The sequence below is a fragment of the Lissotriton helveticus genome, chromosome 9 (assembly GCF_964261635.1).
Source record: "Lissotriton helveticus chromosome 9, aLisHel1.1, whole genome shotgun sequence".
Classification (NCBI taxonomy): domain Eukaryota; kingdom Metazoa; phylum Chordata; class Amphibia; order Caudata; family Salamandridae; genus Lissotriton; species Lissotriton helveticus.
In genome coordinates this window covers 664,713,983-664,728,616 of record NC_136070.1, presented here as the reverse complement: position 1 = coordinate 664,728,616, position 14,634 = coordinate 664,713,983, and the positions used below count along the sequence as shown (strand labels likewise).

General features: G+C 44.1%; 1 protein-coding gene across 1 annotated transcript in view; it reads right to left on the bottom strand.

Moving 5' to 3' along the window:
• Positions 1-14,634, bottom strand: part of LOC144783236 (maestro heat-like repeat-containing protein family member 2A) — a 28,107-nt gene that overhangs the window by 12,835 nt on the left and 638 nt on the right. Inside the window, exons 2-8 of the mRNA XM_078662319.1 lie at positions 13,508-13,586; positions 12,966-13,079; positions 10,375-10,494; positions 9,114-9,221; positions 7,819-7,939; positions 6,354-6,394; positions 5,910-6,051 (exon numbers count right to left, since the gene is read on the bottom strand). Coding sequence (XP_078518445.1) covers positions 5,910-6,051; positions 6,354-6,394; positions 7,819-7,939; positions 9,114-9,209 — 400 coding nt within the window. The 5' untranslated portion in view covers positions 9,210-9,221; positions 10,375-10,494; positions 12,966-13,079; positions 13,508-13,586. The remainder of the gene's footprint in view (positions 1-5,909; positions 6,052-6,353; positions 6,395-7,818; positions 7,940-9,113; positions 9,222-10,374; positions 10,495-12,965; positions 13,080-13,507; positions 13,587-14,634) is intronic.

The window sequence follows — 14,634 nt, the reverse complement described above, 5'->3', positions numbered from 1 at the left end:
CCTTAACTGTGGCAACTGCAAGCCCTTGCTGCGCCAGAGAAAGGGCAAACTGGAGAACATCAGACAAATGGGCACTGAAAGGGTCAATAGATTTTCCTCCACACCAAGTGACAAATTTTGACCATCTATAAGAATAGATGGACTTAGTGGAATCACGCCTGGCTGACAAGATGACATCCACCACGTCAGGCGGGAGAGAAAAGGAATTCAGGTTGCCCCGTTCAATCTCCAGGCATGAAGGTGCAATGTCTGGAGGTGGGGGTGTAGAACCTGCCCCTCCATCTGAGAGAGGAGGTCTGCCCTGAGAGGGAGACGGAGCGGCGGGTGAGAGGAGAGGTGGAGAAGATCTGTATACCACACCCTTCTTGGCCAGTCCGGGGCGACCAATATGACTTGGGCCCGGTCTTGGCGAATCTTCCTCAGAACCCGAGGAATCAAAGGTATGGGAGGAAACGCGTAAAGGAGTTGATTTCCCCAACTCAACTGAAACGCGTCCCCCAAGGCTCCTTGCAACAGATACTGGAGACTGCAGAATGACAGGCAGTGAGCATTCTCGCGAGTGGCAAACAGGTCCACCTGAGGAGTCCCCCACGTCCGAAAGACGTGACAAACCACCTCCGGATGAAGCCTCCACTCGTGGTCGGCCGAGAACTGCCGACTGAGACTGTCTGCACGCACGTTCAGAACTCCGGCCAGATGATTCGCCATCAGACAAATCTGATGGTCCTGAACCCAGGACCAGAGACGCAGAGCCTCTCTGCAGAGACACTGCGACCCCACTCCTCCCTGCTTCTTGATGTACCACATTGCGGTCGTGTTGTCCGTTAAGACCTGGACCGAACGACCGCGAAGGGAAGGGAGGAAGCCCTTAAGCGCCAAACGTATCACACGCAATTCTAGAAGGTTGATGTGAATGTAAATGTAAATGTAGTATACTTGTAAAGCGCACAGCTGCCCCAGCAACGGGGCGTCCCGGCGCTGTATAACTCTGGGGAACCCGTCCTGGCTTTCCCTGTGGGATGGTCCCTTGCTGGGAGTCCCCAAGGTGGAGCCAGGCATCCCTGGAATTGGTGGGGCCGTTGTGGAGATTAGGCAAGCTAATGCCCAGAGTTGCTGAGTGGAACCCCTGATTAGAGTAAGCACCGAAGCGAGAATTATCGAGTCTGCTGACCAAGGTCCACGACCCTGCCGCGTCGGGAATTGAACCCTGGTCCCAGGCTGACTTCTGCTCTCAGGCCTGCCGCCTCTAACCAGTGAGCCACACTACTCACTGAAGCAACCTTTCCTCTGAAGACCAAAGACCCTTGACCTCCAGATCCCCCAGATGAGCACCCCACCCTAGAGTGGATGCATCCGTTATTACTGTGGCCACCGGAAGAGCAGCTGAAAAGGCTTACCCTGAGACAGGTTGCCTTCCACGCCCCACCAAGACAGATCCGCCGCAGCTTCTCTGGAGATCCTCACTGACTCCCTGAGATCTCCGTTGTGTTGATACCACTGCCTGCGGAGGCACCACTGGAGCGCCCTCATGTGCCAGCGTGCATGGTTGACCAACAGAATGCAGGAAGCCATCAGACCGAGCAGGCGAAGGACCTTCAGGACCGGAACGACCGCTCCATTGTAAAATAAAGGAATCATTTCCTGTATGTCGCGAATCCTTTGAGGAGGAGGGAATGCACGACATACAGTTGTGTCCAGTACAGCACCTATGAACAGGTTGTGCTGGGAGGGCACCAGGTGAGACTTGGGTACATTTATCGAAAAACCCAACCTGTACAACAACTGGGTTGTCTCTCGCAGATGATGGAGCACTCTCTCTGACGATTCTGCTTTGATCAGTCAGTCGTCCAAATAAGGGAATACTGGAATCCCTGATCTTCTGAGATGCGCTGCCACCACTGCCATCACCTTGGTGAAGACTCGAGGCGCAGTAGTAAGTCCAAATGGAAGGACCGCAAACTGATAGTGCTGCGATCCCACCGTAAAACGGAGATACTTCCTGTGCGACTTCAGGATTGGGATGTGAAAGTACGCATCCTGCAAGTCGAGTGACACCATCCAGTCTTCTTCTAGCAGCGCTTGAAGAACCTGAGCAAGGGTGAGCATCTTGAATTTCTCCTGTTTCAGATAGAGATTCAAGATCCTGAGATCCAGGATTGGACGAAGTCTGCCATCCTTCTTGGGAATCAGGAAATACAGGGAGTAGCATCCCTGACCCCTTTCCTGCTCTGGGATCACCTCTATCGCACCCTTTCTTAACAGTGTCTGCACTTCCTCCTGTAGAAGCAACAGATGTTCCTTGGTGCAAAAACCTTGGCAAGGCGGGTAATTGGGAGGGAATTCCCGAAAGGGAAGGGCATACCCATTTTCTACAAGATTGAGAACCCAAAGATCTGATGTAACCGATTCCCAATCCTGTAGAAAATGGGTAAGCCGACCCCCCACCGGACCCACATGATCCTGAATGGCGGATCTAGGACTGCTTTTCTGAGGCAGGGGGGTTGGAGGAAGTGGAGGAGGAAGAGGCTTGACGTCCTCGAGGACGCACTCTTTGCTTTCCCCTGTATGACCTGTACATGAAATTTTGCTGCTGCTGCTGTTGTTGCTGCTGCTGCTGACCTTGTCGGTAATTCCGAAAGGAAGAGCGACCAAAACCTCTGAATCTCTTGTTGGTCGAAGAGCCCCTTATCTGAAGACCTAAAGATTTAGCAGTTGCCCTACTGTCTTTAAATCTCTCAAGGGCTGTATCAGCCTTCTTCCCAAAGAGGCCAGACCCATCGAAAGGAAGATCCAATAAAGTCGCTTGAACATCCGCTGAAAAGTCTGAGGATTTCAGCCAAGCTGATCTTCTAGTAGCGACAGCAGTGCCCATGATACGCGCCACAGAGTCTGCAGTGTCCAGACCACTTTGTATAACTTGGCGAGCCGCTGCCTGTGCATCTGAGATCACTTCCTCAAAATCCTTCCTGTTGGCATCAGGAACCTTAGGAGTTAGAACACACAAAGAATCCATAAGGGCATGCACATATCTCCCCATCAGACAAGTGGCATTAGTTGACTTCAATGCCATGCTTGCAGAGGAGAAGGTCTTTTTAGCAACCTGATCTTGTTTCTTTGCTTCCTTTTCACAAGGAACCTTGGGAAAGGCACTTACATTATTTTTAGAGCAAGCTGCTTGAATGACTAGGCTCTCTGGTGAAGGATGAGTAGTCAAAAAAGCAGGGTCTTCAGGTGCAACCCTGTATCTTCTAGCCACACTCTTGGAAACTGCAGGAGCTGACAGTGGTTTCCTCCACACTTACAAAATGGGCTCTGTCAAGGCGTCATTAAATGGAAGCAATGGCTCTACCACAGAACTAGGAGAATGTAACACCTCAGTCAGAAGATTGGACTTAAATTCCACTGTAGGTAAAGTTAACTGAAGAAGATCTGCCGCCTTCCTCATAACCCTATGGTAAGGTTGGACATCTTTAGAAGGTGTATCAGAGCCTGAAGGCAATTCCCACTCTGGGGAGAAATCCAGGCTACTAGCATCAGCCAGTTCATCAAAACTATCTTCATCCAATTCACCTTCTTCCATATCAGGATGAGATTCTATATACCTTCTTTCTTCTAAAAGACGTTGGGCCTCCCTCCTGGACCTCTCCTTCACACGCCTCGCAGCCGGATCCACCAACGGCTCCGACGGAGTCGGAATCGACGTCGGAATAGAATCCAAAGGTTTAGCCTGATGCTCTCGAGGTCGCTTTGGAGCGGGTGAAGCCGGAACCGGCGTCGACGGCCTCGGTGGAGCCAGAAATTGCCAAGGCGGCGTCAGGGCTGGCATATAAGGCATAAATGGAGCAGAAGGGTAGGAGTGAGGTACTCCTAGATTGAAAACCAGTGGACCCATGGGACACGAAGGTGCGTCAGAGGGGTACCATGCCCTTGAAAAGACACCATACATAGCATTAAGAAATGCTGATGGATCTTGGCCTGGGGTTGGAAATGGTGGTTGGAAACCCTCAGGCTGGTCTTGTGGAGGAATCGAATTCGGCTCTTTGGTAGGCGCGGAATCCACATCCACTTGAACCTCTTCCTCATCTCGGGCCGAGGACGGCGCCGGAGACGGATTCGGAGCCGGCGTCGGTAACTGAACACGCAACTCCAAAGGTGAGGCCTCACCTTCCGGTTCAGAGACATCCAGAGTAACCACCTTAGAACGTACCTTCTTCGGTGACCTCGACCTCGAGTCCGACTCCTTACCGGAACGACGTCGGGATTCATGTCTCCTCTTCTTATGTTTCTTCTTCGACTTTGAAGTTTGATCCGAAGCAGACCTCGAAGATGAATCCTCTTGAGATCTAGACCTCGACCTCGACCTCAATCTTGCCTTTCGAGAACGAGACCTCGATGCTTTTCCTTTACCAGCTTTCAATTTTGCCACCAGGAGTTTGGCCTCTCTTTCCCTCAAGGCTTTCGGGTTCATTTTTTGACAAGAAGAGCAACTATCGACGTCGTGGTCGGAGCTTAAACACCAGATGCAGTCATCGTGCGGGTCGGTAATAGACAACATTTTCCCGCATTCTCTACAGGGCTTGAAGCCGGTCTTCTTTGTCGACATCGCCGAAGAGACAGGACACAAAGAAGCAGGAAACAGAAACAAAAAGGCAACAAAGTACCAGTTGGCTAATGAGATTCCCGATAACCGTTAGCGTCGACGACGCGGAAAAAAGGAAACTGATGTCATCACGCCGGCGTGGGCCTATTATAGGTGTCGGTGACGTCAGCGGAGTCGCGAGCGATGTCGTGTCTCTATGACGTCCGAATCCACGTCGGCGCGAGGCTACGAAAAGAATTTACGAATGTTGCTGACGCAAGGGGATATACACAAGGTGAGGAATCCACACAGCAGATGTATCTATCAGAAATACCCTGTTCAGCCTTACTCTTCATACAAACAATGTTATGCCCAAGTAGGCTAATCTACCCTCCCATGTACCCTGACTAATACCTGCTTCTAATATAAAAGTAGAGACAACGTTTGGTGTTAATAAATGTGTTTTGTATTGAAGCCACCTGTGGTCTTTTTTTCAAGCTCAATAATTTCGAAGAAGTGGTGATATTACATTGTTAAAATAAGTCACAATTGAAATATAAGACCTGTTGCGGATCTGAGAAGTGTAATAATCATGATGGCCTTGGATATATTGAAGAAGTTTTTTTTTCTATGTTCATGAAATATTTGAGGAAATGTGCACTTTAAAACATGGATTCAAGATACCGCTTCTTTATGTGATCAAGCTTGCGTCTACAGCTGAAGCACTTCATTGCAGAAGCTTTGTCACTAACTGATTTTCAGCAAACCAATGCTGTCAACATGAGGAAGGAACCCAGAACTTGCATGAAGCTTCTGTCTATGCAGTTTGGAGTATGGCAGCAGCCGGCTACAAAAAATTACTGTGTGTATTTCTTTCTATTTTTTTTGGTTGCTTACTTATACAGACCTCCTCATTTGCGGATCTATTGTGTCATATCAAACACATTCTCTTCTGTCCTCCACAGCATTCACAATGGGCCAATCAGCCCTAGGCTAACTTCACTGAGTGATGACATTCTACTGTTACACAAGGTGTATATTCACACCCAAAGTATTTTTCTTTAGTTCCTGGGACTACTATGGGAATGTGGACTTTTCAAGACCAAAACAATATTTTATGCTTTAGCCAATATGTTTTTTATCTTGGTTAGTACCTGACGTCTCCTCCCGCAAAAAAAAGTTTTACAAAAAACGTAAAAAAAATACAAGCGTGACAAAGCCTAAAAGCTAGCAGCGAACACCAGAATTATTGGCTTTGTCAATGCTTGTTTAAATGCCATTAGTGCTTGTTTAATTTGTGTGCTCACTGGCTCATGCTTTGGTGTCTTACCTTCTAAATATGCTATCAGGGGGGGAATCTTCATTTTTGCGAGTCCCACTAGAAATGGGTAGTTTGCAGGAATCAGGTGCTCGAGAAGAGCCAACACCGAGGTTCCCCTTTCGACATCCCAGTGGGGATTAGAAGAAATTACCTGAAAATCCACAACAAAGTATTCAAAACGTGATAATTTCATCAGGTCTTACTCTCTGGGCTTTAGAGTATCTGTAAATGCTATCTTGTTTTCTATACAATCCACATGTTGGCTGTTTCTGTACAATGTAAGCAGTATGTTGTACTGATAACCAATTGACTGGAAATAAAACCATCAAATTCATATGGATAAAAGCTGAGTTGAATTCAAGATCTTTATGGGCAAGTTGTATAGAAATGCCAGCAAATAACTTGGGAAAAGGGATCTGGTGGAATATGGTGGGGGTAGTATGTGATACTCACTAGTAGTCTGATGAACAGGCTGCGCATTGGAAGGCCTTTAGCTGTTTAGATACAAAAGAAAGAAGCTGTGTCATACTCAGGTCAAAAAATACTGAGTAACACTTGCTAAAGAAAGATATATGGCTGATACACACACTTATGACACATAGTTGTACCTGCAAAGAAGAGGGTAGGGTGATGGGTGACATTTTATTGATACTCTAGAGGTCATGAGGATACTTTGAGATCACTGCAGATACTGGCAAAGGTCCCCTACCACTAAGGTTGCTGCTAGAGTTGTAAGGTGCCTCGATGTCCTATGTTACAATGCTCCCACTACCATCCCCAGCAGTTGCTGTCAAGGAATGACCTAAGCTGTCATGCACAGATCCCCCCTGCAGCTGGTATTGCGGGGCAAAAGTCTTCATTGGGATAAGAGAGGATGCCGCAGGAGCTGTGGACCTGCTTTGCATCCTGAATGGACCATATCATTCTGTGACAGCGGATACCCGTAAGAAAATAGGACTCCAGAACATGTTTTTGCATATGCATTTTCTAATAATGTTAATGACCTGTGAGGCAGGCAATATAGGGGCACATATTGCCTGTTCTCTTCTGCTTACGACCCCGTAACACAGGTGACAAAGAAATAGACTATGATACCATCTGTCCAGGTCCCTTGCACTTTAGCAACACAGACAATGGAAAACTGAGTGAGGAGAGCTAATTGGAACCCTGGAAATGCAGTCTTCAATTACAGGTACTCACGCACAGATGCAAATCTTCCTCCTAACCCTGGAGTCAGTCAAAATAATTATTTTCACTTACCCTCATTGAGCAGGCATCCTTGTGTACCAGGCCGATTAGTCAAGTGGGGGCCAAATACTTGTATTCTAGTCTGGATCTCAGGTCCAAAATGTTGAACCAGAAACATTGCAGAGAAAAATATAATAACTGAAAGTAACTCCATGGAGGAATAAAATGCACCCCTGTTGCTGTCAACAAAATGAAACGCGTATAAATAGGTACCATACCCAGAAGGGTCTGATCAGCATGCCAGAAAGAAGTAATTCCAAAGAGAGCAAAAACACTCCAAGGTATGCAGAGGAGCATTAGAGGACTGAATAGCCTCACAGAGTGTGGAAACCTGGGACAGTTGACAGGGGTTAAGAGCATTAACCAGATGGAGAGATGAAACCAACAGGAAAGTAACTCTATGGCTGGCAAACTGCAAAAAGTATGTAGTGAGCAGCAACATTGGCACAGATACATATAACTCTAAAAGGAGAGCAAAAACTATTATTTGAAAGAAGGACACCCACATGCTATAATAAATCAACCACAACTCCTAAGCTAATGGACAGATTTTTCACCTCATGCCATATCATGACTATGTAAGAGGTGATCTGGGGAGCTGAGGAGGAAGCATTAACCACCTTCAATGATCAATCCCACAGTATCAATGAGTGGGATGCATAAGACTCACCACATTTCTGAAAGTTGATGCTTGCTTGTTTATCCACAACAAGTAGCATCTGGCACAGAGCTGGCACAGATGACGTATAGTCCTCTTCCAGCATGTAGCTCAAAATCTCTTTCCAAAATTCCTGCAAGAAAGACCGGCAAATGTGTTATTTGTATCATTAGCATTTAATAAGGCTTTATTTCCACAGATAAACAGTCATTCCCGGTGGGAGGGTTTTTGGCACCTAAGGTCATGTGTCATTTTCTAAGTCCACCTCTCCTGGAGATGGGGCTACATTTAATTCTTCCTCTTCCTTATACCATTCCTTGCTGATGGTGTCCAAGGCAGATGCCTAGTATTACACTCATGTAGCACCAACCCTGTTTAATGCTATAATCTGTGGCTCTGCATCCAAGGAGAATGAAGGCATTATTTGAAGAAAATGTATGCAACATTTACTCTCCAAAAACCCTGCAAGTGAGCTGAACTTTGCAAATGATCTCATTATCTGCTGTTATCTTCATATAATTATCTTTATCAATGTGCCAGAGTATGCGAAGCCATTGCTGGGAATGCAGGACCTTGTTGATGTGAAATATTGGTGACTGATGCATCATGGGGCAGATAGCAAATATTAGATGCAAATTGAGTAGCAATGTTTTGCAATATCACACATGTACCATTCAGTCTCATTTCAAACTAGTTATTTAGAAGAATGCAAAACCTCCTGCCTCATTAAAATGAATGAGGTAGGATTTGATTAGCAATCTTCCCCGAATGCTGCAAACACTGGGAATGAGGACCGCATGGGACAGCAGACCTCCATCCCAGCAGCAGAGGAAACAGCCTTTACATCGCGTCTCGAACCACGCCGTGCTTAAAAACGTGGTCCAAACCACAAATGCATCTTTACAACGCTTCCTTTTAAAAATGCAAATCATTACAACAAGTGTTGGACTTTAAATCTAACACTTTCCCTACTTTTGTGCAGACTGGAGTGGAATAGTAGATTGTACTATTCCAAGTCCAGCGCTTTCCCTAAGGCAAGTCATCGTAACAACTTGTGTGGTAAAGGAATGCATTTTAAACACGCATTTGTGTTTCAGACCACGTTGTTAAGGCAGGCGTGATGAATGCCTGCATGGTTCCCACATACACCCCTGTAGCAGAGGGAGCTTTACTAAAACATGCTTGTATGTGAGGTGGAAGATAATTAAGATCACCTGGGAAAACAGGACTCTCTGGATATTCTGCAATTTATATTTTCTACACTCCTAGTTAAATGTCCCACCTTGTTCCACATCCTTCTCACTTACCTCATCAGTATTTCTATGGCGTAATGCAATTTTATTGAGGAACTGAGAGATTTGGATGCAGATAGTCTCTTCCTCAACACCAGATTCATGATCCATGTGACTAGTACACTGTGAAAATGTGGAAAGCAAGAAAGGTAAAATAACATGTATTTTCACATCATTTTCACTATGTTTTCTCTCCTTACGGAGGGATAAGAGATGTGAGAGTCAAAACATTACAACTTCCTAATCCATGTTGCAAGCCAAAGAGAATCTCTTGGCTTAAATTCAAATGTGAAAACAAAAACAATCACCTCAAACATGTAAATAAAAATGTACAAATTAGGTTATGCTCTCATGCTCTGCTCTGTATTATTATTCAGTAATTTGGCAGGGAAGGGTATAGCATTCATATACTGCAGATATATTTGTGGACTCACTTATACTATGTAAGCGTCTGATACATGGGACACTACACCTGAGACATTGCACCTCTGGCACCCCAAGGTAGTCTCTCATGCTTACCACAGGATTGGGCTGCTCATGCACCCTGCCCCCACCGCTTGATGGGGAAGTATGTGCTATATTATGGGACTTTTTACTCTCAATAAGGACAAAAGAGTACCAGAAACTACATTTTTGGGAAACAATGTTGATATGAAATATTGATTTGAAGTATATTTGTGCTACTTTGTGCAGGATTTGGTAGTTTGGCCTGTCAGGCATTTGAACTGTAAAGAAGGGTATGTAACAGGATAATACACTGTCAGTGACATCATTTAAGTGCAGTAGCGGAATGCCCTTGTGCCTTGCCCAATCACCCTAGAAGCTCTGGTAAAGTCTAATGGTCATTTGCCTTTCATAGGCTGGATTGTGTGGTAGGCCTCTGCACTGCCTGTGAGCACTGCTGTGGATCCTGTGCCATTCCCACGGTGTCTGAGCATTTTTATTTCAGGCGCAAAAGTAAGCAGATAGATGGAGCAAGGGAGACCTTTAAAGCAAGGGAGGGTGAAAGACATACTGGAGTGGTAGTGGGGAAACATTAGGCTCAAATGGAGAACATGGAATGTCAAGGCGGGTCTATGGGAACTAAATAGAGGGACGCAAGGTTTATATTCCACCACTCGGGGCAAATATGGAACACTGCTGATCTATATTATATGGTATAGGAGCTTCATCGGGGCACAAGGGGGCTAAAAGGTACCCTTATTTATTTTTGACTGACTACGGTTGATGTTCCCTAACACATTCACTTAAACAAATATGTACATCTACCACTTACTTTCTCTTTGGTGAGGAGGTTGTACTTTGTGAGGACATATTCAATCACAGCGCTTCCGTTAATATCATAATAACCTTTGGATGTTAAACTGGTTATTAAACTTAAAGTAGCACGAATAACCTATAATTAAAAAAATGGTAAGCATGTTTAGTGAGAAACCCTTTTGGCATATAAATAGGATCAAATCACACATTCTGGTGAGGGAGCAGCAAGGGAGTGTGAGGAAACCATACAATCTCTCCTTCCCTTTTGTTCACAGAGGATAGAAAGATACATTTTGTTATGTGTGGAAAGCTAGTACCTGGATGCAACCTTTATAAAAATATTGGAAAAGGGTTATTAAGACACTCTGAGAATGTAACTGTTTTTACAGAGTGTCTGACCGAAGTGCAATTGAGGGAATATTCAAACATTCCAGGTAGACTACACCTTCAATAGGTGGTTGGGACGTGGTAAAAAGATTGCAAAATATGTCCAGGTAGGTTACAATCAACAAAGAACCTCTCAGGATCTGGTATTGATTACAATAAATGAGACTGAAAAATAGGCTGTGGATTTCACTACTGTGGGAATGAAAACAACCAATAGTAGTCTGTGGGAAGAATGATGGCCACTTTCTAACTCCACCCGCAGGATATAGCAAACCTACACCATCCCCACTCTGCCATCAGTTAACAAATGGGTTAAAGTCCATTATCCCACACCTTGATGTTTGATTGGTCCATATCACTTTCAAGAAGTCATTTGGTCTCAATACCATAAATAGTCACAGTCTCCTATATCCACGTATCATGGTTAAAATTCACGTCCCTAATATGGCTCTGTATGCTGCATATTTGCACAAGCTGGCCCCAATGGCTTCAACCACCAAAGAATACATCCATGTTTGATTTCTGTGATTCTAACGTTCCTTGTAGAGTCCTGTGTCTCTCATGTTTCTGGTTTAGTCTGTCAAGTATCTAAAGTCAACTGAGTTTATATTATGAGGTTAAAAATGGCAAACCCATTACACCCCCCAAAGAGAATACAATAGAGACCCAGTTATGGAAATACAGGTTTTGTTGATTATCAAAAGAAAATTACTTTTTCGATTTTCCTTTATGCCTATGTCCTGTACTTTCTTACATGCTGACCATGGTGATGCTGTTATTGAAATTACCTGCTTTCTCAATGTCACTGAAGTTGGGCACATTGTGGATGTATATGGCGTCAAGAAAGTTACATATATTCCAATCTCTACAGACAATATATCTTTTATATCACAATTTGACTTTTCAAATGTGCACACTGAATATTATTCTGCACTATTGATCCACGTTTGATGAGATTTTGCTGAGACATAGCCCAAATAACATTCTTGGAAGAGACCTTTGACTCATCAACAAAATATCTTACTCTCCGGTTGTTAAAGGTATGAGCAGATATTATTATTCTAAACTTCAAACCCCCTGATTTGATCATCAACACTCTCCTCTTCAGTGAAGGGTATTACAGACCAACTCAATGTGAAATACAAACCAAACACGTGGACAGCACAAAAGAATTGTTTCTTAACACACATTTATTCAATAATTAGGGACCAGCGCATAGGACAGGAAACCTGGGATATGTCCACTTGGACAGGGAAACAATGGTACACAGGATGCACTGAACAGAAACACATGAATGGAGGTTCCATGACCCAACGACTCCAGGAAGATTTGACTTGGAGTAAATCAACAGACTGTGGTACGCATACCACTGCTATGGGTCCTTGTAAGTAGAGCATACTGCACTATCCAAAAAGTGCAAAACTTAAATTAGATTGAGGTGTTGGGTATGAGACTGCTTTAACACAGATTGCTTCACACATAATAGCTTGATGGTACCTTGCGATTGTCATCCTCAAGCACGTGACAGACAGCATCCAGATAAGAGGCACCTTCTGAATCTATGAAATAAAGCCATACACCAAATGTTCATAACACATAGATATTGTCTTTGTCTAGTAAGATCAAGATTAATAGATAAGTAGAAGAAGTTTCCGCTATCAACTGTGCTGACCACCCTGAGGGTCCTGTCTTTTAGTTTTGGTTTGCGAGTCTCTGACTGTGAGTCCCATGGGCCTATCAATGCTTTCCTGTTCCACTGTACATGTCTGTGTCATCATGTCCCACTGAGCGTGTCTTTGTCTTCCTGCTTCACATTTTATGTCCCTTTTTATTCCTGTCCAGTATCTATGTCAGGATCTCTGTTCACATTGTCCATGTCCCATTAATGGCTCACAATGGGAACAATTAACGGAAAAGACAGAGGTGGCATTGTTTGACCACTACTTTATTTTTTCACCACAATTCCTGTTATTGAAGATGATGGAAGGGAGGCTTGATCTTAAATTACAGTGCTCTACCAGAAACTATTTGCAGTTAATATAGCTGAGGAATATGACATTGAACTGATTTGCTTAGAGCTGCACCATATTGGTTAAGTAAGGGAGTACGTTGGGACTATAATTTAGGGCTCCAGATTCCATGACACAAATTTGAGTCCTTTAACTATTCTCCATGTCTACCTAAATCACACACTGCCACCTACCCCACTGACAGTCTTACCAGTTTCAGCAAGAAGCTTGCAAAGCAGCTGTATTGTTACTGCACGGGACTCTGCACCCATCTGGATCAAGCTACTTTCAAAATATTGAAGGACCTCACTAGAGTGAGAATGGGCTGCAAGAGTAAAGTGAAGAGAAAAAATAGACATAAATGAAAAATAGCACAACATAAAATCATGCAAGGAGAAACTCAATGCAGGGGAGCAGGTCATCAAGGCCAAATATACGGATATTCTTCAACTCGTATCCAGGAGGTACGATATCAATGGTCTACAACATTTAATGATGATCTTAGGAGCACATAGTACTCATGTGATTACTATAGCTGTATATAGTAAAGTGGGCTCCATGTTCCAGTAAAAGTCAACCAATGCACTGGGAAGGGAGATAAAAACTGAAGCAATATTCGTTTTTAGGAAGATCAAGTTATATGCAGGGCAGTGAACAGAAAATAATGTTTCTGAGGACCTGATCCCTAGTAAAGACCATAATATACTTGCAGTATCACAAATATAAACATACATGCATTTTTGACCAACTTACCCAGTGACAGGATAATGGCTGTGGACACCTTGAGTGGCGCTTCCCTTTCATCAGAAACTCCCCTTGAGGGTGTGCAGATCTGTCAATAACAAAGCAATAATAAACAATAATGGAATTAGGCTATCTGAAAGCCAATCCCGTACATCCAGACAGAAAATAACTTTCAGTGGGGGAATGACAGCATAAGAGTTTGTGAGGCCTTGTGTGGCCATGATCCATACAGCGCTACAGCAAATTCAATTGCGTAGAAAACAGCATTATCTGGGAGTCCAATATTGGTGGAATTGCAAATCCTCAGTTACCACTCTAAGATGGGCACCTTAGTTTCAAATGTTTTTTTGTATGGTTTGAAGACTGAAGCCTCACGAGATTGCAGAAGACAGTCGTACAGAATGCTATTTAACACAGCTGGCACTAGGGACGGTGTCAGCTATTCAAGGAAATAAAGGAGGACACGGTTGTTGCACTTCAGCTTTTTTTATCTTTGGGGACAGTAAGTGAGTTCTCCTTTTCCATCCCGAAGTGTCTGGCAGGTAAGGTGGGTTGCATGCTTTTCAGAGCGGGCATCTTTTGTGCACTTTTTGCTCCTTTTGCATCCCTAGTTTCTGGTCGGCAGAGGGGGGAGCATGTCTTTCTGTGGGTGCCTACATTAGGACCTTTTTCTGTTGGGTAACTAATGAATTTCCTTCAATTGATGTTATTAATCACATGTATATGATATATACTATTTATTATTAAACCTATCGATTTATGACATGTGATGTTTTTAAACCTCTTTGTATCAACCGTATAAGCATTGGGTTTCCTGTTGTTGGGAATGTCACAGAGTGTCCAGTAAATGTTATATAGAAAAGTCTAGATGGAAAATTGATCCTCCGAGATAAGCTTTGTTAGCGATTATGTCTCTGTTGGAAACCATTGTTATTTGTTAAGACGTTTTTCTTTCAGGTCGGTATCCTTCTCTGTTACCTATTATGAGAGCCATAGTTGCAGAGAGGTGGATTTAAGGGTGGCTCCTGCCTAGTACCTCACTACGCTGACAGTCTGACATGGGTTTTGCAATAATCTTTTTTCTTTGCATTCTTGATGATAATTGGTTCATGTTGATGAGACTCTGTGTGTTGGTC